Source organism: Sarcophilus harrisii, chromosome 6, assembly GCF_902635505.1.
Source record: "Sarcophilus harrisii chromosome 6, mSarHar1.11, whole genome shotgun sequence".
NCBI lineage: Eukaryota > Metazoa > Chordata > Mammalia > Dasyuromorphia > Dasyuridae > Sarcophilus > Sarcophilus harrisii.
In genome coordinates, this window is record NC_045431.1 from 130,575,786 (window position 1) to 130,599,056 (window position 23,271).

The window sequence follows — 23,271 nt, forward strand, 5'->3', positions numbered from 1 at the left end:
TCAATGACTTAGTACCTTGTAAGAATCCTAACAGGGAATGACAGCATTATGATTTATTCTCAGTAAATGTTTAATGTGTATACCTATTTCATATACTTATATATCTGGGGTCACCTAAAAATTTCTTGAGTGAAAAGAGTCACAAGAAGAAAAGGTTTAATAAGCTCTTACTCTACACTATGTTGCTCCTCTAATAATAAAAAACCATACCTAATCCAAAATGATGTCCTTACTCCATGTTTTCTGACTCCTCATTTTGCTTCTTCTAAGAATAACTAACATTCCCATCTGTAAAATCCTATCCATTCTTTAAGGTCCTTTTCTTGCACAAAAACTTTTCAGAAGTAGTATTTCTTTTTCTGTCACCTCTTTCACTGAAGGCTTTCTGATGCCCCATGACTGATGAAGTGAGAGCCCTCTGAACAACTTTAATGGCATATAGTGATAATAATTTGATTTGGAATCAGAAATCCTATGTTTGAATCTGAGTTCTGTCACTTTCTAGGATTAAGACTAGCTCTTTTTGAGTCTCAGTTTTTTCATATTCAAAGTATTATAATATTTGTTTCATCTGTACAAATCACAGGACTAATGGAAAGAAAGTGTTTTATATAATTCTTTAAGGTTTACAGACATGACTATCATTATCAATACTTTGAGAGGAAAATTGTCTTATTCAACTTTGTATCCCCTATGGAAGGAGGAGAGAAGGGGCAGACACAGAATTCCTTGCACACAGAAGAGACTCAATAAATATTGAATATATTCAACAAGTAAGTTAAAGAAGCATTTATTAAACAATATTATGTGTTTATTAAACACCACACTGGACACTGGGGAAACGAAGACAAAAATTAGTCTCTGCCTTCAAGAACCTTCCAATATATTTTAAAACAAAGCAATTTTGTGAGCCAAGAATACTAATAACAGGAAAGTACAGGAAAGACTTCTTGTTGCAGATGGAACATGAGCTAAGTATTGAAGAAAACTCGAATACTAGCTAGCTAAAGAACAGCACTCTACTAAAGGCACAGAGAAGGGTGAGGAAATGCATATATCATAACCATACCAATTTGGCTGGGAAGTAGAATATCCAAGAGGGAATAATAAGCAATGTGCCCAAAAGAGGGGTTAGCATAAGATTTTGAAAGATTTTAGATGCCGGAAGAAGAAATTATATTTTATACTAACAGGGAGACACCCAGGCAAGAAAGTGACTTGTGGATGCCCATCAATTGGAAAATGGTTGGGTAAATTGTGGTATATGAATGTTATGGAATATTATTGTTCTGTAAGAAATGACTAGCAGGATGAATACAGAGAGGCTTGGAGAGACTTACATGAACTGATGCTAAGTAAAATGAGCAGAACCAAGAGATCATTATATATGTCAACAATGATACTGTATGAAGATGTATTCTGATGGAAGTGGATTTCTTTGACAAAGAGACCTAATTCAGTTTCAATTGATCAATGATGGACAGAAGCAGCTACACCCAAAGAAAAAACACTTGGAAATGAATGTAAATTGTTTGCATTTTTGTTTTTCTTCCCGGGTTATTTTTACCTTCTGAATCCAATTCTCCCTGCAACAAGAAAACTGTTTGGTTCTGCACACATATATTGTATCTAGGATATACTATGACATATTCAACATATATAGGACTGCTTGCCATCTAGGGGAGGGGGTAGAGGGAGGGAGGGGAAAAATCAGAACAGAAGTAGGTGCAAGGGATAATGCTGTAAAAAAATTTACCCTGGCATGTGTTCTGTCAATAAAAAGTTATTATAATAAAAAAAAGTGACTTGGTCAGACCTATACTTTAGGAATATCATGTTAGCAGATCTACAGAGTAGATTGGAGATGGGAGGGATTATATACAGATAATAAATTTGTAGGCTGCTCCCATAATCAAAGTGAGAGGTGCTGAGTACCTAAACCTCTAATGGTGACTGGGTTCGTATAGAAATAAAAACAGATAAGGAGAGATGTGAAGACAAACCTGGACTTCGTAACTGACTGGATATAGGGGACTGAGGATAAAGAAAACTGTGGTTGATTACAAAGCAGAGCATCTGATGCTTAGAAAGATAACAGAAAATAAGACAACTGACAGAAGGAAGTTAGGAAAGAGCATAGCTTTTGGAGAGCAAATGAGGACCATATTGGGTGCCTGCATACATACTCTGCTGCAAACTTGTCCAGCCTCTGGAACAGCTCATTTTTCAATTTCAGGTTTTCTACAATGGCCTCTATCACCAAGTCAGTGCTGTGAACCACAGAAGCTGCATCTGTGCTCAAAGATATGTTGCTCATAGTCTTCTTAATAAATTCATCACCAGCCTAATGAGTTTGGAGGAGAGAGGAGAAAAAAGTCACATATTTCATTTAAAAATATTCATAATGTTGCCAAAATAGAGTGAGAAAGATAAAGAAAACAATGTGCCCCAGGAAATAGCGCTTGTGCAGAAAATGAAATTTCAAAGACCTTATTCTATCAGTCTAGTTCTAAATAAAAATTTCCAATTGTTATAATAACAACTGTTTGTCCCAGGTTAAACTACTAAAAAAGCAATGTCAATTCTCAAAATATTCAGTAATACTACATTCTTTAGTATCATTCTTTCTAGCCAATAAGGATATGGGGCAGGATGAGAAAAATGGATAGTCTAGCATAAGTTTTGTCAAATTTAAATGCTTCTTTTATTTTCCATTAATAAAAGTATTGTCTGGTTCTTAACTTATGATAAGGCATTGTTAAGTAAGTATTTATTGCTCAAGAACAAATTAGAGATGTTGAGAGAGTCGAAGGCTATGTTCCCAATTCACTCTTTGGTCCCCTTGAATCATAAAAACATACCTAATGCCCCTCCTCACCATTATGTTTATTCAACAGAAAAATGTTATCTTCTTGCACCCCTTAATAAATGTATCCTATACAAAGAGCACAGTTTCCAAATGGCTTGATCTGAAGGTATCAAGACTAAGATGTTACCTGAGGATTCTCTGCAAATTTCTTTTTGGCCACTCTCTGGAGATTCTCTTGAATTCCTTTTTTGGACTTGGCTAGGATCTCATCTGACTGGTCCACCAACACAACCATGTGTCCAGTTGATGCAGCAACCTGAGACAAAAGAAATACCATTCACAAAAAGTTAACTAGCCAAACAAACACTGGGATTAAAAATTCACTTACAAACAAACCTGAGATGGCTTTTTTTAAAACCAGTATAAACAAGATTCTCTATTATAATTACTGAGGCTAACTCTGGGAATATAAATCACTTAACTCATAAAAATGACTGACATAAAAATGTCAGGAAAACCTAGGTTCAAATCATCTCAAATGTCATTATCACTGTGATCCTGGACAGGTAACATTTCTGTGCCTGAGTATGATATGATGGCTGCTATGGGGGAAAATGAGAGAGGAGAAGGGATAGAGCATTGGGCCTGGCTGGAGTCAGGAAATTAAAATGAGTTCAAATCCAGTCTCAGACACTTATTAGCTATGTAATCTTGGGCAAGTCACTTAACCTGTTTGCCTTAACCTACAGGAAAAGGAAATTGCAAACCACTCAGTAGCTTTGCCAAGAAAACTACATGAACAGTTTTGTATGCTATGGTTCATAGAGTCATAAAGAGTTGGGACAGTTGATTGAACAACAACTAAAAGGGAAAAACTATAAAAACTCAGGTAACATTATAAAAATAACCTCTTATACCTCAGTATCCTTCTAGGCAATTATAAATACATCTGATCTTATGGGAATATAAAGAAAATAAAAAGGAAATTATATATTGCTAAAGTGTGAAAGTTTGGATAAATGTTCAAGCAAGTGCAGCTCTTATTTTTAGTTAAAGGAGCCGCCTAAGCAGATGCTATCCAACAACAGGTGTTTACAATGGATACAAGGTAACAGGAAGTTAGGAAACACTTCATGTAGAAAGTGACAATTGAACTGAGTTTTAAAGGAAATTGTAACCCAACAGAGTGTATTCCAGTGCGACAACTGATAAAAAGCTAGCAACTAGAGATAGAGTACTATGTATGACAAAAAATAAAGAAGTCATTTTAGCAACAAGCATTTATTTATTAAGTACCTACTATGTATCAGGCACTGTGCTTGGAGGGCTACATGAACTGATGCTAAGTGAAATGAACAGAACCAGGAGATCATTATACACAGCAATAACAAGACTATATGATGATCAATTCTGATGGACGTGGCTCTCTTCACCAATGAGATGATTCAAATCAGTTCCATTTGTGCAGTGATGAAGAGAGCCATCTACAGCTAGAGAGAAGACTGTGGGAACAGAGTGTGGACCACAACATAGCATCCTCACTTTCTCTGTTGTTATTTGCTTGCATTGTGTTTTCTTTCTCAGTTTTTCTTTTTCTTCCTTCTTGATCTGATTTTTCTTGTGCAACAAGATAACTGTATAAATATGTATACATATATTGAATCTACCATATATTTGAACATTTGAACCAATACTAGAAAAATTACCCATGCATATGCTTTGTAAATAAAAAGCTTCAATTAAAAAAAAAAGATTCTGGATATCCTTTTGTTGACTTTCTTTTCATAATTTTCTTCTTTTTCTTGGATTGTTCTTATTTTTTTTAATGTCTCCTCAATCTCTCTCATTTGATTTTTTTCAAGTCTTTTTTTTAGTTCCATAAATTCTTTTTGGACAACTGACTACTTAACATTACTCTTTGGGATAGTTCCTTAAGATTCTGGATCTCCTTTTCCAGTTGGTTGACTTTCTTTTCATAAGCTAGTTTTTCTTGAATTGTTTTTACTTTATTTTTTTCCCATTAATTTTATCTCTTGTTTGACTTTTAAAGTCTTTTTCTGGAGTTTTAAGAATTCTTTCGGGACAGATGACCATTTGATGTTATTTTTTGGTGTGGAATCCAGAAGGCTTTTTTGGCATAAGTCTGATCTTCTTTATTTCTATAGTATTTTTTGATGATCCAGTTCTTTTTCTGGCCTGCCCATTTTTTTTTCTATTTAAAAAAAAAACAGGATAGAAAAAAAGACAGAAAAGGAAAATAAAAAAAAACCGAACAGATCATTGTCATGTGCCTAGCAGAACATAAAGGAGGATTGAAATTATATAACAATAAATTACCAGTTCAAGAAAGAATATATAATAAAAGAAGAAAGTCTATTCATGAGTGTCCATTATTATTTTGCTTCCTTATAGGTTGTTTTTTTTAAATTTTCTGCTGCACACTTTGTTTACTTTATTTCCCCCCCTTCATTTTCCTACCACACCTCCCTCAAGCAGACTATGTGCAGAGATATATTTATATTTATATATATACACACACAGACACATATACATTCATACACATACCCAGGCCCACACACATATACATATATCTATATACATACATAAAGCATGCACATATAGAGCAGCATGCATACATATCTACATATATACTATATGCATATATACATACACATATACACATGCATTTGACCATATGTAAACATGATTCTAAAACCACTATTAGTATAGTTGACATATAATGTAGATTTCTCTCTTGATTGAATCTTTTAAGTTTGACTTTGACTACAATCAATGATTACTTGCCATACTTTTTTTTTTCCTAGTAAATTCTACTCCTGATCTTAGTATTAGTATTTATGTATTATCTTTTCTTTCCTATCCCTGCTAACTCTTCTGCTTTAATTCTGCTCCTTAACTTGCCTTGCTATTACTTAACCTCCCCCCATATGTGGATCCCTCCCTTATCTTCTTCTCTGACCTTTTGCTTTCCCCTCCCTCCATCATCCTTCCCTTCTCTTATTTCTTTATAGATTTTGGAGGGTGCTATACCCTTCATGGCATATATGTAGTGCTGCCTATTTAACCTATTCCAGGCTATGAGCAAGTTTTCAGAACTATAAGCCCTCCTTCCTCTCTAATGCTTCTGTGTCTACTCTTCCTCTGCACCTCATTTACATAATATAATTACTATTTTTACCTTTTCTTAGGTGGTTTTTATAGAGTCAAATCATACTTTGAACTACCCAATTACTGATGTCGATCTAGGATACTTTCTATATAAAAAACATAAACAATTTGTCCATGTTAAGTTCCTTGAAAATGATCTTCGATATTGGCTCTTAAATGTTAAATTTTTTATTGAGTTTAGGTTTGGGTGAAAGCAAATCCTGAAAATCTGCAAGTTTGTTGAATATCTATTTTTTTCATTCAATATTATGGCTAATTTTGCTGGATAACACTTTCTAGCCACAAGCCAGGATTTTTTTGATTGCCAATGCATATAATTTCAGGACCTGCAGTCTTTTACTATGGCTGCTGAGGTCATGTACAATTCTAATGTAGCTCCCGCATAATTTGAATTGTTTTTTCCTTGTTTCTTACAAAATTTTCTCTTTGAGATCTGGGGATTTCTAAATTTAGCAACAATAATACTATATGTTTTTTCACAAAGGAGCTCTTTGAGGTGGTGATTGGATTTTTTTCTCTATTTTCCCCTCATGCTCTATCATTCCATGACAATTTTCTTGGATTATTTTTTGCATTATTGTGTCAAGATTTTTTTTTTTGGTCAGTTTTCAAATAGACCAATTATTCTTATATTTTCTCAGTTCTCCAGATATGTTGTTTTTCTTATGTTTTACATTCAGTTCTATATTTTCATTCTTTAAGTGCTGTTTTGTTATTTCTTGGTCTCTTATAGCTTCACTAGCTTCCCCTAGCCCAATTCTAATTTTCAAAGAGTTATTTTCATCTTTAAGACTCTGTATCTAGTTGGTTAACTTTTTTCTCATAATCATATTTTTCTTGAATTTTTTTTTTAGTTTTTCTTCAATGTGTCACTTGACTTTTAAATTCTTTTTTGAGTTCTATAAATTCTCTCAGGGGAAGAAGCCATTTAATGTTACTCTTTGAGGTAAAAGCACTTTCTTTACTTCAGTGTCCTACTCTGAAGATGAACCTCAGTCTTTCCTATTTCCATAGTAAGTTTCTATAGCTGGGTTATTTCTTCTTTGCTGGTTCATTTGTTTAATGAGAAATATTAGTGTAACCACCTCTAATCATGATGGGGGGAAGGGTAGAATGGTGCTTGTAGATTCACTTCAGCTCTCTCCACTGGAACCTCAAACCAAAAGCTTCACCCTCCTGCAAGTGCCAGCCCCACTCACAAAAATAGTGCACCACCAGATGTGCTGGTTCCTTCTCACCCAGGGTTGCATCTCTGTAGCACAGCTAAGCCTAGTGTTCGTAATCAGTCAAGATTCACTCACTCTTCCCCAACTCATTACTGCAACTTCAAATTGTTTCTGGGGAGCTGGCTTGGAGCTAGCACTTACATTGATTAATCCCTGGGGTCTGTTTTTGGATCTTTTTAGTTTGTACCAGCACCTCCTCTGTTCTGTGCAAGTCTTCTTGATTTTTCACCAGTCTATCTTCACCCTGAGGCACAAATTTATTCTTTTTATAGGGGAAATCTGGAGAGCTTGAAATTTATTGATCTATTCTACCATCTTCCCCTCAATTTTTTTTAAATTTATAGCAGCTTTTTATTATATTCACATCTAGTCTTGAGGTATGGGGAGTCATGGGCCTGGTTTCAAGTCCTTTTTACTGTTATTTATTAAGCTTTGTCCTGGGTTCAACCTCTGCATTCCTACCCCTCTCTAAGCCATAGTTAGGACTCCTCTGCACCCTATGCTAAAAATAAATATTCTTTGTTCCCAGAGAACCCTCTAGTGGTTATAATCTTTAGTTCTCCTCTTTGGCCTAAAATCAAAGGGAAGAACTCAGCTCTTCTCAAAGGGCCTCAGCCAGCAATATCCCCACCCTACTGCTTCTGCATTCAGTGATCATGTGCTGATTCTTGTCCAGTGACACATTTCAGGAGCATATTTGAGCTTAACATCTCTTGTCAGCAGAGGTGCCCTCAATCTCCCCCTCATAAGTCCAACTCTCCACTGTCCAAGAGGTGAAAATTCTTGTAGCTGAGCTTAGGATACCTCCCAACACTGCTATCCCCCAGGGCTCACTGCTTGCTATTTCAGCAGAACTAGCCTGAAGGTATTTATAATTAATTTGGGCCATACCTGGTCAGGGATCTTTAGATCTTTTCTGATTCTTCTAAGAAGACCACTGTTCTGCCCCAACTCTTGTTTATTTTGGTTGCTCTATAGGAGCGGTTTTGTCTTGTTTGTGGAGGAAATCTAGAAAGATTAGAATTTTCTGTCCTACTCCACCATTTTCCCAGAATCCTTACTCATTAGGAGTAAGTCCTTTATTTTATCAAATATCCATTTTCCCCAACAAATAATACCCAATTTCATTGAGTAGGTGATTCTTGATTGAAATCCTGGCTCCTTTGTCTTCTAGAATATCATACACCAAGCCCCCTAGTCCATTAATGTAGAAGCTGCTAAATCCTGTATAATTCACAATACTCGAATTGCTTCTTTCTGGCTGCTTGGATCTTTTTTTCCCCTAGGACTGGAAGCTCTGGAATTTTGGCTATAATATTCTTGAATTTCATCTTAAGATCTCCTTTGTGATGTAATCAATAGATTCTTTCAATATTCTGGTTTTAGAATGCAGGAAAAATTTCTTTCATAATTGCTTAATATGATATCCAATTTCTCTCTCTGTATATCTCTGCGTTTCTCTCACTCACTCATCATGGCTTTTAGGTAATTTAATAATTCTTAAATTAACTCTCTTGGATCATTTTTTTTCCTTCTGTATCTTCATTTTCTTCTATTTCTTCTTCTTTTTTTTTTGTTTGAATGATTCTTAATGTCTTATCTAGTTATTAGCTTACACTTGACCAACTAATTTTTAAGAAATTATTTCTATTTTCTTCAGCAAACTTTTTTATCTCCTTTCTGATTTGACCAGTTTTACTTTTTAAGGAGTTGTTTTCTTCAGTGAAGTTTTATATCACTTTTTCCATTATTTATGCTTTCTTTGTTGGCTCCTTTTTCACAATTCTCTTGCATTATTCTCATTTATTTTTACATCTTTTTTTCTATCTGATATTTGATTTTTAAATTCTTTTTAAGAGAGTTCTTTTAGGGCCTGAAATCAATTCACATTGTCTTTGAGGACTTGCATGTAGGGGGCATGTAGGTGGTGTAGTATGTAGAGCACCAGACCTGAAGTCGGGAGGACCTGAGTTCAAATCTGGCTTCAGACACTTAACACTGCCTAGCTGTGTGACTGTGGGCAACTCACTTAACCCCACTTGCCTCAGCAAAAAAACAACAACAAAAAAGATTTGCATGTAACTATTTTGACACTGTTGTTTTTTGAGGTTTTAACTTGAATGTCCCCTTTAACCATAGTAATTTTTTATGTTTAGATTTTTTTTTTTGCTCATATTTTCAGCCTATTTTATTATTTTTCATTTTATGTTAAAGTTGGGTTCTAGAGGGGAGAGGGCACCATCCCAAGCTTCTTATGCTGGGGCTCAGGGCCTTGCTGCTAGTTTGTGCCTCAAATGGGGCCTCATTTTTCTGGCTTGCTCAGAGAGCCAGACCTTTCCTGATGACCCTCCAAACTGTTCTGGGCTAGAAAAGTGCTTCACTGATCTGAAACTAATTTTGAAGAGTTCTTCTAAGGTTGTATGAAGGAGAATTTAGGAAAAGTGGGGCCTGCCTCACTCCACCATCTTGGTTCCATAAGTCTATGTCCTCTTTCTATGTAAACTCCTTTTAACTGCTCTAATAAAGATAAAGTTCTTAGGAATTACACATATCATCTTCCCATATAGGAGTGTAAACAGTTTAACTTTATTGAGTCCCTTATGATTACTCCTTAATGTTTACCTTTTTATGTGTCTTGTATTTGAAAGTCAAATTTTCTATTCAGCTCCGGTCTTTTTTTTTTTAAATCAGGAATACTTAGAAGTTATCTATTTCATTAAATATCCACCTTCTCTTCTGAAAGATTATATTTAATTTTGCTAGCTAAATTCCTTTTTTGCTATTTGCTCATTTTTCCAGACTATTCCTTTACTTAAGACTTTAACATAAAGTTGGGATCTACTTACCTTGGGATGGGCATAGTCCCAAGCTTCAATCTTTTTTGTTCTGAGCCCTGGACCTGGAAGTCTGCAAGTGTTTGTGCTTCCAAGGTGATGTGGAGAAAGGTATGTTTACTGCTCTCTTGGTCTGTGCTCTGGTCTTTACTCAGGAAGGGCCCCTAGTTCCCCTGTAGCTGCAAATGCTAGTGCTCCTCTTTGCCTTGGAATTGCCATCAAGTCTTCTGCTCCCTTATAACTGATCCTATAAGTACTCCTTTCCATCCTGGAACTTCAACCTAGAACTGCATATTGTTAATAAAGTTACCAATCAGCACCAGCTCCACCCAGTGCCTACAAATGTGCCCCATGTAATCTCTCTGATTAGTTGTCTGATCCCCTCTGGGGTGAGAGCTCCTGATGAAATTGCTTCTTACTGAATGCACACACCAGAGAAAATGCTACACCAACAAGAAAACAAAGTAATTAAAAGATTTGCTAGGCAACTGTTTCAAGAGGACAAAAGCATGTGTGTCAAATGACCTTGTGCCAAAGTGATTAAGAGGATAAAATTATGTTTATTTTCCCAGTTCATCTGGGACAAATAAAGCATGACTCAAGTAGAAAGTAAAAAACTTGGGAGGTAAGCTGTTGACTGATCCCACTTAGTTATCACATTTTCATTACAGGTGAAGTGGTGCAAGAAATCATATTTATTAGTGAACTCTTTGATACAGTTTCCATTCCTACCTTAGCCAGGTAATTTTTTTGGCCATTCTTCAAAGACCTAGAGGATCTTACCTGGTCTTTTTAGTCTCATGAAAGGTTAAGACTTAAAGGCTCAGTAGCAGTTTGTACATTTGTTTTTAGAAATTCTATTCCTACTTCTCTTTTCCAGTTTTTCTCTTGGCTGATTGACAGTATATAACATGAGCCATCTAGTAGACATGTAAGAAGGGTGACTCCTATGCAAATTCAAATTTAGACCCAGGAAGGTTATGAGAATAGAAAAACTACTGATGAAGAGGGAGACATTTAATTATCTGTGAACAATAATTATCATTCATTATAGTTCATTAAATTGTTCACAGTACTTTGACAGAAGTACTACCAATGGTATTTTTGATTTTACAGATGAAGAAACTGAAGTTCAGAAAGAGTTGTCTATAATCATAAAGCTAATATGTGTCTGTGCCAGGATATGAGCCCAGGGTCTTCCCTAATTAGCTACGTCATTCGGAGGTTTCTTAAATTTTTTTTCCCATTAGAATCAAGTTCCAAGCTCCAGTTTCCAGCCTTTTTCATAGCAATGCTACCATCGTATACTATGCAGAACACTGCCCCAAGGTAGATGCCAAATTGAAGAAGACAATTTACAAGAGGAATACTACAAACACACACACACACACACACACACACACACACACACACACACACAGCAAGCTATTAATGCAAGCTTCTAGAGAAGACTTGCTGCTTGCCCACAGTCCTATGTCCAATAAGCAGAGAGCTTGGTAATTTGTCAATGCTCATGCTAAGGCAGAAATTCTAATGGAAGACTTTCCACTGAACTATGCAGAAACTTCAACTCAAAAATAGAGTCAAGATTCAGTCACACAGAGTATTTTTAGAGAAGAGTGCTATAAAAATAGCCAAGGTGAACAGGACCTTTGTTAATGGCCCTAAGCACATTGGGCACAAGGTCACACAAACAGACTAAGGAATCAAATGGTGATTTGGGAAGAGGCGATGAATGTAGTTAAATTGGAGAGGAGGAGAATCTACCATCAAACTTGTGGCATACCTGCTATTTTCTAACTTTGGCAATATATATATATATATATATATATATATATATATATATAATCAAATGGTGTGATAACAACTCTCTTTGTTTTTAGGATCATTCCTTTTCTATGACCTAGTTTTGTTCAATTGTGTCCAACTCTTCATTCTCCCACTTGGCATTTTTTTGGCAAAGATCCTGGAGTGGTTTGCTGTTTCTTTCTCCTGCTCATTTTATAGATAAGGAAACTGCAGCAAACAAGATTAAGTGATTTGTCTGGATCACACAGCTCACAAGTGTATGAGGCCAGATTTGAACCCAGGAAAAAAAGCCTTACTGATTCTAGGCTCAGCATGCGACCCACTGTGCCACTTAGCTGCTTACTATTCTAAATAACAATTTACATTTATATATTACCTTGGGCTTTAAAATGTGTTTTCTCCAACTGAAATTTATGTTATTATAATGATCAAACTTCATCCTGAAGATGAAAAAAATCTACCTTCCTCTCTTCTTGTAAGGGAAGGGGCAATGGATATGAAATAATAAACACAAAGTCAGACTTCATTGAGGTGTTGCTTAATATGGCTAAAGTGCTTTCTCTCTTCCTCCTCTTTCTTTCTCTTATATTTTTGTTACTGCAATGAAGATAATGTAAAAATTAAAAGATATCAAAACAAAAACACCACTAATAAAAACAACACTGGGTCATGTGTCCTAAATAAAATAAGGCAAATGTAATTAACAGAATTTGGTTCACTATTACATGTGACTGAGAAAGTCCCAGTCTAATTTGGACTTCTAGCTCCACCAAAAAGTTACCTTCCAAGTGGGAGATAAGGGTCCATTCAATTTTCCCAGTCTCTTAGGGCCAAGAGTAAGTTAGGCCTCCATGAACCTCCACTGACTGGCTCTCATTTTTAATGAGACATTTCCATTCTCTTTTCTCATGCTATGAGCCAAATCATCATGGCTTTGCAATCAATTAACAGAAATATACTATGCCATGAACCATGCCACAAAGGGACACAAATACAAAAACAAACAAAAAGCACTTAATAAATGGAATAATAAATAGAATAAGTAATAACTGACCAGAAAAGAATAGAAATAATAAGTGAATAAACAAATTAATGGAATAATAAAATAAATTGTTGACAGTATAAATTCCTAAAATCAGGGATTGTCTTATTTTTTTCTGGATGATTTGATGCAATGCCTGGCACACTATTAATATTTAATAAACGGATTCTAGGGAAACAAAAAGTTTACTTCTAAGAAATTAGGAAATATATATAAAGTAGATACAAAGGAAAGGAGTTTTCTGGATGGGGTTAAGGGAGACGGAGGTGGAAATGAGAAGGGAACACATTTCAGGCACTCAGCAAAGACATAGTGACAGAAGATAGACACATTTAGATGAAGATGAGCACAAAGAAGTGCAGTATACAGGAAGAAAGGGAGTATTTATTAAACATTTTCTATTGCTAAGTACTTTACAAATATCTTCTCAGTTGATAAGAAGCAGATGAAATTATTAAACAGTTTTACAGTTGAGGAAACAAGCAAGCAGAAGTGAAGTATGACTTTCTCAGGGTCACAAGCTAGGAAGTATCTGAGATTGGATTTTGAACTCTGGTCTTCCTGATCCCAAATCCAGAACTCTATCCATTATGTCACTCCAGGCAAGTCACTTAACCTCTCTCAACTACCTCTAGAGGAAAAAGGAAGAAAAGGTAGGCTGGAGCTAGACTGTGAAAGGCTTTCCAGGGCAGTCCTGGGTTCTCACAGCCAGGCAGATGCTGGACGGCAATGGAATGGCAAAAAGAAATCAGCATAAATTCAAATAAATCAAAAAGGTTCTTCACTTTTTTAAAACCTCCTATCTCTCTATAGGGTTAAACAAATCCTACCCTTCAAACTTGTTCTTACACTTCTCCAACTATTCTACAATCTAAGCATGATGAATTCTTTATCTTCTACCATTTTTATTCTTCCTGCTTCTATGACTTTGCCCATACTGTTGCCCAGGCTAAGAACCTGTCTCACCACCCTTTTATCTGCTGAAATGTTTTCCAAGTCTAGTCAAAAATTAGACTCTTCCATAAAATCTCTTCCCTGACTTCCATGCCCAAGGAAGTGTTGAAGTAGATAGAGCATGAACAGGGAGAACTGATTTCAAACCCAGCCTCAGCTACTTCCCAGGGGTATAATCCTAGGAAAGTCACTCCTCTTGTTTGTCTCACTTTCCTCAACCATAAAATGGGAATAAAAATAGTACCTGCTCTCAAATGAGATAATATCTGTAAAGTGTTTAGCCTAGTGCCTAGGCCATGGTAGATGCTTCAAAAATATTTGTTCCTTCTCTTACCTTCAAAAATGTGAAATTACTTTCTACCATCAGATGTCAAATAGCACTTTTCCTACATCTCCTCCTTGCACATAAATTCCTTTCTGGGGTGTAGATCTCATCCTAAGTTCCCAAAGGCTATTTAGTCTAATATTTTACAATATATGGAAGGATCCACCAAGTAGAAATGAAAAAGCACTTATCATTTACTGTGATTAGCCAAAGACTGTGCTAAAGACTGGAGATACAAATACAAAGTAACAAGACTATTCCTCAGACCTCATTCTGAGAAAAAGAGCAGCTACTGAGGTGGTGGCCCAAGAAGGCACTTTAATTTAAAAAGGAATAGGAAGCTAGTGTTATTAATATTATTCCCAATTTTCAGATGAGGAAAATGAGGCTGAAAGAGGTTAAGTGACTTGCCTGGAATGACAGAGCTAGTAAGTAACTTAAGGTGGGATCTGAACCCAATTCTTCCTGATTCCAAGTCCAGTGCTCTTCCAGTAAGTCCATAATTTAAGATAGAAGTTAGTAGGCACTTAATAAATGCTGGTTGTCTCCCTTTCTTATTTCACTAGAGGAAGACAACTAGCATTTATTAAGTGCCTACTAACTAACTTCTATCTTAAATTAATAAGTTACAAACAATGTCTTTCTCCTTCTTGCTTCCCCTTCCTCACCTCCATGGAGCATGTTAAGTCACCATTCCTGGTGCCAGGTGACCAAATGAGAGCTGAAAAGGAGGGTGGAGGAAGATGCTGCTACCTCCTCATAGGTATAACTTACAACCAATGACTTACTCAATGCACAAAAACCTCTAGTCTTCTCACTCCTCTTCCTCCTAAGAACCATTCTCCAGGTAATGGAAGGAGGAGGTATAATTTTATTTATGAAATATCCCCTTAATGAACAATAAACTCCTTATAGACAGGGTAGTATCTACCCTAAACTTTGTATTCCTCCCACCTCTAGTACCTTCTAGTGTTCTGCAAAAAATACTTTCTTATTAAACACTAGTTTATTACATCGTCCTTATACATTGTAAGAGAGACCAGGTAGATATCAAAGTAAATAGAGTGCTGGATCTGGAGTCAGAAGACTCATCTTTTTGCATTCGAATTTAGTCTTAGGCACTTATTAGCTATATGTGTACACACACACACACACACACACACACACACACACACATACCCCTTACTCCCCACAGCAATCTCTTTCATTATTTCATTTTTTTATTTCATTCCAATCTATTACCCTTATTGCTTGGTTTTTATTTTTAAAGAGGACCAATGACATTACAGGATTAGTGTGAGGTTGAATTGCATAGTCATCAGCTTTACTTTTTTTCCAGGGTCCAGTGGCAGGAGAAGTCAGGACCACTGGCTATGACCCAGAAGGCATCTGATAACCTTGGTGTCTCCAATGTCTAAACAAGCTCCAAGGCTCCACAATGCTGGCTGCAGCTGCTTTCATGGCCTTTGAAACAAAGTGCTCTCATCTGCCCAAGGAAGTCTTCATATCTTTGGGGTAGACACCGCTCTAATTCACTAGCAGATTTGAGCCCTGTTTTCAAGCTGGTTTAAGCTTATCTGTTGAGATAGTTTACTAAGCTGTGTCCACTGCACATTCTACAGCTGTCCACAAGTGAGAGGTGGACACCAAAGGTAGATGAGCAACCCCAAAAAGGGGTCAGCAAGCCCTCATACCTGAGGTACTAGTCTTTCCTTAGCATCCAAACACCTATACATCTAACATCTTATCCAGACCCCAACAATGGTTACCCACTGGATTCTATGTCATTCTTCCTCCTTTCTCAAGAAACTCAGTGCTTTGGCCATTTCCTAACTATTTCAACTTCTGCCTTTCTCCATCAGGAACTTTAATATACTTATTGCTATTCCCTCAAATACCTTAGCCTCCCAATTCAGCAACTTCTTTAACTCCCATGGTTATACACACCTTCACTCCAACTTCAGCCATACATTGGGATCCACAGTCCTGTGATCTTAACATTTCCTAGGTATTCCACTCTATGATCCAGACCTCTAAAATTCCTCTAACCATTCACTTTTCCATGTGCCTCACTCTCCTTATATCTATTTTTCACTCTCACATGACCTCCAGTCTCTCCACCCCTCCTCAGTGCTCTCTTAGACATACATTACTCCTTCTTTGGCCTTGCTTTCCTCCCACTAGAATAACTGGTTCTACTTCATTCTGTCTTTAACCCTGAATCCCCTGTCCCCATAGCTTATCTTTGTCCACACCTGTAAGATTAATTTAGGTTCAAAATTTGCATTCAACAGGCATAGTCTTAAAGAAAGTGGGTATAAGTTTATTACTGCTCAGAAAACTCATATATACAAAAGTAATTCACAAATAACACACACAGTGGCCACTAAACAAACATAGAATATATCTTCACCACTCCAAGGAAACACCAATATCTGAATTCCTTGGCTGGGAGGACATCACAGTTATTCAGAATCTCAAGTGCAAGGGATTGCTAGGCAAGTTTGCACTAGACTACCTAGCCCAAATCCTCAAAGTCCCTTTCCGTTAAGGGGTTTTTATATGCTGAGAACAAAGAAGGAATTATGCTAAGTATTCTCACTTGATAGTGACTCTTAAGAAGTACCAACCTTTCAGGTACAGGATTCTTCATCATAAGTGGCCAGGTAAAGAGAATGTTTGTTCATTCCTTTAGGAGGATTGTGTTTACACAAGGAACTGGACAAATTTCCAGGGTAAACATAGGCCTACAATAAAGGATACTCATTGATTGATGCATAAGAAAAGATGGCCTACTCATGCATTATACATAAAATGTATATTATATACTTTGCTATTTATTTATATGCTTAATATACTTATGTATTTAATATAAATATATATTTATATACTTCACATTTATCCTGTAAAATGAAAAAAGTCAGTATATAGCCTTCTCCTTTAAAATAATATAATGACCTCTACTGTCCAAGGCTTACTTAGTGCCATAAACTTTCATGTCAGCCTTAATATCAGGTGAAAGATGACTTGGCAATCATTTCAAGTCAGAAGACAAAGCATTAGATAAACAAACACATTAAATAAGTTAACTCTATTTAAATATTAACTCAATGACAAAACCTTCCAAGAGGAGTATACTTAAAGTAGGAAAAATATAAGTAAAACATTACCTTCTTGGCGAATAAAGAGGCCCATCTGCTATTTCAATATAAGTAATGAGTCATTTAATTTGTTTGAGAAATTCACATAAATCTCCTACAAATGCATTTATGATCAAATGAACCATAGTACATGTAAAACAACCTTAGAGTTTCTATTTAAAAGAGAAAAAAAGAAAGCCAACAAATTTATATCTTTCTAGTTGTTCATTCAATGAGTTAGAACAATGTTCCATACTTATTGAGCACCTACTGAGTGAGGAGCATAGTGCTAAAGGCTAGGGAAAACAAAGTTATGATGAAAACAGATCTCTATCCTCAAGGAGTTTGGAGGCTAGTAAGTAAAAATGTTAAGTATGAAAGAGTAAAAAAAAAAAAAAAAAAAAAAAGTTCTGAGCTAAAATAATTCTGAATTAAAAGTCTTTTAAAAAAGCCAAAATTAGTCATCTGACCTAAGTAGGTTAGTGGGCATTTGTTTTTTTAAACATTCCTAAAGATTGACAGCAATTCAAAACTTGCCAGAGCCCTATAAAATTAGGTAAAAATTGGTGGGCATATGTTTTGTTCTCTAGTATACCCAATATATGAGTCATGCCTATCAGCACAATAATTATTGTGTTTATTTGTGTCTGACTCTTCACAATCTCATATGAGGTTTTCCTGGCAAAGATAGTGGAATAGTTTGCCATTTCCTTCTCTAGCGGATTAGGCAAGTAGAGGTTAAATGACTTGCCCAAGATCCTACAGCTAGTAAATTTTCTTAATGCATATTGGAACTCAGGTCTTTTAGGCCCTAGGTCCAAGAGCTCAAACCACTGAGCCCACCAAGCAGGGTCCTCCATGATGATTACCCCTTAAGCAACTATCTCTGAATCACAATTAACAGATAGACATAAGGGCAAGAGAAGAAGCTGACAAAGATTAATAAAGGTAGTAGTCAAATTTTTTTCAGTAAACTGAAGGTCACAAGTCATAATCAAGAGAAGGAAGCCTAACCTTGAGAATAGGAATCTGGTCTCTGCCTCTGGAAGACTTGGGTTCAAGTCCTGCTCCAATACAAGATGAGTGAGTGATCCTGGGGAAGTCCCTCTCTCATATACCAGGCAATTTTCTAAACTCTGAACCGGTCCAGAGTGCATAGGCAGAGGGACTTTTCTTACCCTAGAATTTCCTTTAGGAATTTTACCAATGAAGGCACAGATTAGAGTCTAAAACAAAATCCAATTATAAGATTAGTAAACAGAGACCATCTAATCCAAACCTCTTCATTTTACAGAGAAGGAAATTGAAACTGAGAGATGCTAAGTAATTTGGCCAAGATTGCAGAGCCAAGAATGAAACCCAAACCTTCTGGCACCACAACTGGCACTCCTTTCATTGCTCCCAAGCAGCCTTGTAGAGCATCAACCTAACAAACTAGTGTGATAGATGAAAAATACGAGAGACTTGATTTTCTGGGGTAATTAATAATTTTATTAATAATAAAAAGATGGCCATTTGACCTTTTGATACTTATATACTCCAATTAATGAAGGAATAAATACTATAATGAGAGGTAGACCTATTCTACTGAAGAGCTGAGGGACTAACTTTGATTCCTTCAGTTTTCCTCTAACCAAAACACCCCCAACAATATAGACATTCTGTGTTTTCATCACCAGATGAGTTTTTAATACTAAGATGTAGTCACAACATCCAAGTCTTTTATGACTCAAAGTCTAGCACAATTTCCCCTTACACAATCAATAAATATTAATCAAGTACTTAGAATGTGCCAGGCACTTGGTTGGCCCTAGACTATAAAGACAAAAATGCCCATTCTATCAAAAGAGACAACACAGACATAAATAAATAAATAAATGCAAAACAAGATATAAAGTGAAATTAAGTTAACTGTCTGGGAAGGGAAATAAGATGTAAAGGTTTATCCCAATGAATATGTAATCTCAAAATACATCTAATATAGATTACCAATTGCACAATTAACCACAGAACCATAACCTCTCTTCTACAAAAAGAGGTCAGAGTACTACAGATAAGTGATGAGATTAGAAATTCCTTAAGGTCAAAGGCTGCATCTTTTTTTATTCAAGTCATTACCCTCTTTCCCCTTCTTGTGGGAGCCTAATACAATTCAGAGCTTGGGTGCTAAAGAACAGAGATACAAAATGGCCCTGGTGCCCAAGGCAAATACTTTGTACCCTTTCAAATTTAGGGAGAAAGAATCTTCCTTTCCCTTCCCCTCCCCCCCAAGCTGAGAAATGTATGGATGGAAACATAGAAGATTGACCCTGTGATTTCATTAGGAAAGGGAATTTTCTGTGGGAGTAAACTTCCTCTACCCATGCAAGGGTGGCACCTTCTCTGCAAATTATAGTCTTAGAGAGTTCTCAGGGAGGTTAAGTGATTCGGCCAGAATCACAGAGGCAGTATGTGTCTGAATCCAGAATTGAACCCAGATTGAAGTCCAGTTTATTCTATAAACTTGTTTTTTCTGTTGCAGCCAACTTTTCATGACCCCATTTAGGTATCTCTTGGAGACTTTGGAGTAGTTTGCCATTTTCTTTTCCAGCTCATTTTTACAAATAAGGAAACTGAGGCAAACAGGGATAAGTGAATTGCCCAAGGTCACACAGCTAGGAAGAGTCTGAGGCCAAATTTGAACTCAGATGAGTTTTGCTAATTCCAGTACTAGCACTCTATCCACCCCATCACCGAGTAATATATCTCCTGAACTAGAGTAGGAAATGAGGAAGGAATCACTAAGATTCCTTTGTTTAGAGATACACTTATCTTTTCCAGATCAATCAAATATTTAGTAAATGCCTACAATTTGTCAAGCAAGTGCTAAAGTGGAAGTGTTCTCACAATTATCTTTGATAAATTTATTGTATAGCACCAAGCACTTTCTATTGTATCTTTATTGACTCAGAAATCAACCCATGAGATAGGTGGGATATATATGGCAATTCGGGTTAATTGACTTGCCCTAAGTGGTCAAATTGGAACTCAGGTCCTCCTGAGTAATGTAATTTTACAGGTTAAGTGACTTGCTCCAGATCACACAACCAGTAATGCAGTGGAACTGTGCTGGAGTTGAAATCAGAAAAATTGAGGTTTGAATCCCAGCTAGTCTCCCTCCTCATCTGCCTCCTGCCTTCAAGTCTCAATTCAAATCTTACTTTTTCCAAAAGGCCTTCTCCAGTTCTCTTTAAAAATAGAGCATTCCTGATGAGATTACTTCTAATTTACCCCATATTTATCTGAATGCCGTCTCCCTTTTTCTTTGTATTTTCAGCTTTCTGCACAGTTTCTACCTATAGTACTGGTTAATGCTTGTTAAATTGACTACCTATTATGTCAACTATAAATACATAAATACAACGCTCTTTACAAATCTTCAAGTTCTAGATAAATATTAGCTACTATTGTTATTAGGTCACTTCGTCTCCCTGGGCGTCAGATCTTCATCTGTAAAATTAATGAGTCGGATTAGAAGCTTTCTAAGGCCTTAAACCTATGATTTTATGATCCTATTACTTGAAAGAATCCAAATCTTCTGACTGCTATTCCAAAGCAGCTTTTTTATTATACCGCAAAAAGGTTTTCCCCGTCCTCAAAACACTTCCAATTTGGATTAATTTGGAGTTAAGGGATAAAAACTTAAAGACACAAGCAATAACAAGAGTTTTTCGCCACATAAACTCCTGCAGCGTAAAGACCCGATTTTCGGGGGAGTGGCAGCGTGTGCATATTCACACCCTTTCATTCTCACCCAGTCCCAGAGTTCAGATGCCTGCACTGGAACTGCAAGTTAAAAGAAACGGGGTTAAGATGCTCGGAGGACTCTTCTAACCCTTCCCCGCCTCCCTTGTCAGACAGCGGCTAAAGCGGCTAGGACCGCAGAAGGGCGGACGGAAGAGGGCAAAGGCGGGCGCCGAAAGAGACAGGGGAAGGCTCACCTGCGTTACCCCAGCACCCATGAGCCCACCGCCAATGACAGTCACGTGTTTGATGAGGATCTTCTTGGCCGAGGCCGCGGGTCCAGTGGCGGAAGAAGAGGAGGCCATGGAGCGCACGAACTGTCGGGTGACAAAAGCCATGTTCTAGCAGCAGGTGAGCACCACTGGGTCAGCAGAGGCAGCTAGCCCGGCAAACGGACAGGGAAAGAGGGACGGAAGATAGAGGAAAGCTAGAATGTCCAGGGACGTCACAAAAAGGAAAGGAGGCGGAGTAGAAGGAGGTCGCGGAACGTTCGGCCCCAACGTTCTGCACCCCATTGGTCAAGTTCCCCTGCTTCTGGTTTGAAACGTTTTTAGGGCGGCAGCTTTGGGAGCCACGTGGGGGGATAGCTCCGGAATCTCCCCGCCCCTCCAGCCTTAGCCCCGCCCGAGAGAGCTAGCCTTCTCAGCCCATGACTTTTCACCCGCATTTCGGCTTGCTCCTTCCTCCCTTCCTGGGTTGGCTGGGGAGCCCGAACCAGAAGCTTTCAGACATTCCTTTGTTGGGGGAGGGACCCTTTGCGGAAGAGTATTTAGTACCTTGGGGATCGTCTGAGCTTGCTTTTAAAGGAGACCTGTGTTAATGTCCAAGCCAAACAAACTACGCGTACTTTGTACAGTACAAATTCTCCCTGGTATGTTAGTGCCAGAAGCTGTCACTCCTGTACTTTGAGGTTGCCCAAAATAGGTACGCGGAGATTTTCTGAGGTGCCTCACACGTATACAGTGTATCACCAGGGGCTGGTTACTTCGGTTGAGATTACAAAGTTTTATGGAAACCCAATCAAGTTCTAACACATTAACCATTAATATTAAGTTTTAAAAAATATTAATCCTCTGTCCAGGATAATTGCCCCTAAACTAATTGCAACTGGGGGGACAAACTTCGGTATCCTAATAAAAGTATCTAAAACGAGACAAGCTGGGGAGATGCAAAAGCAAAAAGACAGGTCTGGCTTCAAAAAGTCAATTCTATTGAGAAAGCAGTGCTTTTCAGTCAGGAAGGCACAACGTGTGCTAATAATTTATGCCTGAAGGTTGGAGGTGAAACAGTAATACAAGTTGGCTAAAAGGTAAAATTTGTGAAAGGTAGTGTTATGAAATAAATCTGAGAAGACTGGCTCTAGGCTGTGGAGGGCCTTAAATGCTAGGGTGAAGATTTTGTATTTCATTCTATCTACAAGTGATGAGAAGCTGCTGAAAATTTGCGGTCACAGAATGATATGGTCAGACCTATGCCTAACTCAGATATTCAAAGCAATCTGTGATCTGATCATTAGAGATATTGACTCCAAGGATGAAAGTAGTGAACTATGTATTATTCCCATTATACACACACACACACACACACACACACACACACACACACACACACACACATATGGGTATATACCTATTTTGTTCAACTCTAGTCTGACTTTTCATAATTTTGCTGCAGAGGCTCCCCTTCCTTAGTCATTTTTATCTTTTTATTCACAGGGACTAGAGCACAGTGGAGGATACTTTTGAGATATGTAGTGGGGGAAGAGGGGAAGTGCAACTTGCCTAAGTTCCATAACTAAGCGGTCCCCAAAATCTGATGCATTTTCCTCCTTAACCATGTTAAATTTACCAAAAAAGGGCACTATCTCCATAAAATAGAGGGGGACTTTACACTAATGTGGTCCCTTATCAAATGGATGGATTGCAGTTGTAATCAATGCCATGTAGGATTTGATGGTTCATTTTAGTTGGGAACATGATGCTTTCTTTCTTCTTGCCAAGAAGACAAAAGTGCTGGATTGAGGTACGTGGTTGTCACTTGCCATTCCATATGCTTTAAACTTCTAATCACCTTTTATATATTTAACTTCTGCCTTTGCACAAAGCTCTCTTTTATGATCCTTTTTAATTTCTTCTGGGAGAACCCTGTGTGATGGGAAGC

The 23,271-nt window shown here is 37.2% G+C and overlaps 1 protein-coding gene across 1 annotated transcript in view; it reads right to left on the reverse strand.

The window, feature by feature from the left end:
* The window catches only part of HADH (hydroxyacyl-CoA dehydrogenase), a 43,131-nt gene extending 21,490 nt beyond the window's left edge, over window positions 1–21,641 (reverse strand). Inside the window, exons 1-3 of the mRNA XM_003772914.4 lie at window positions 21,309–21,641; window positions 2,997–3,125; window positions 2,187–2,344 (exon numbers count right to left, since the gene is read on the reverse strand). Coding sequence (XP_003772962.1) covers window positions 2,187–2,344; window positions 2,997–3,125; window positions 21,309–21,449 — 428 coding nt within the window. The 5' untranslated portion in view covers window positions 21,450–21,641. The remainder of the gene's footprint in view (window positions 1–2,186; window positions 2,345–2,996; window positions 3,126–21,308) is intronic.
* Window positions 21,642–23,271: the final 1,630 nt, after the last annotated feature.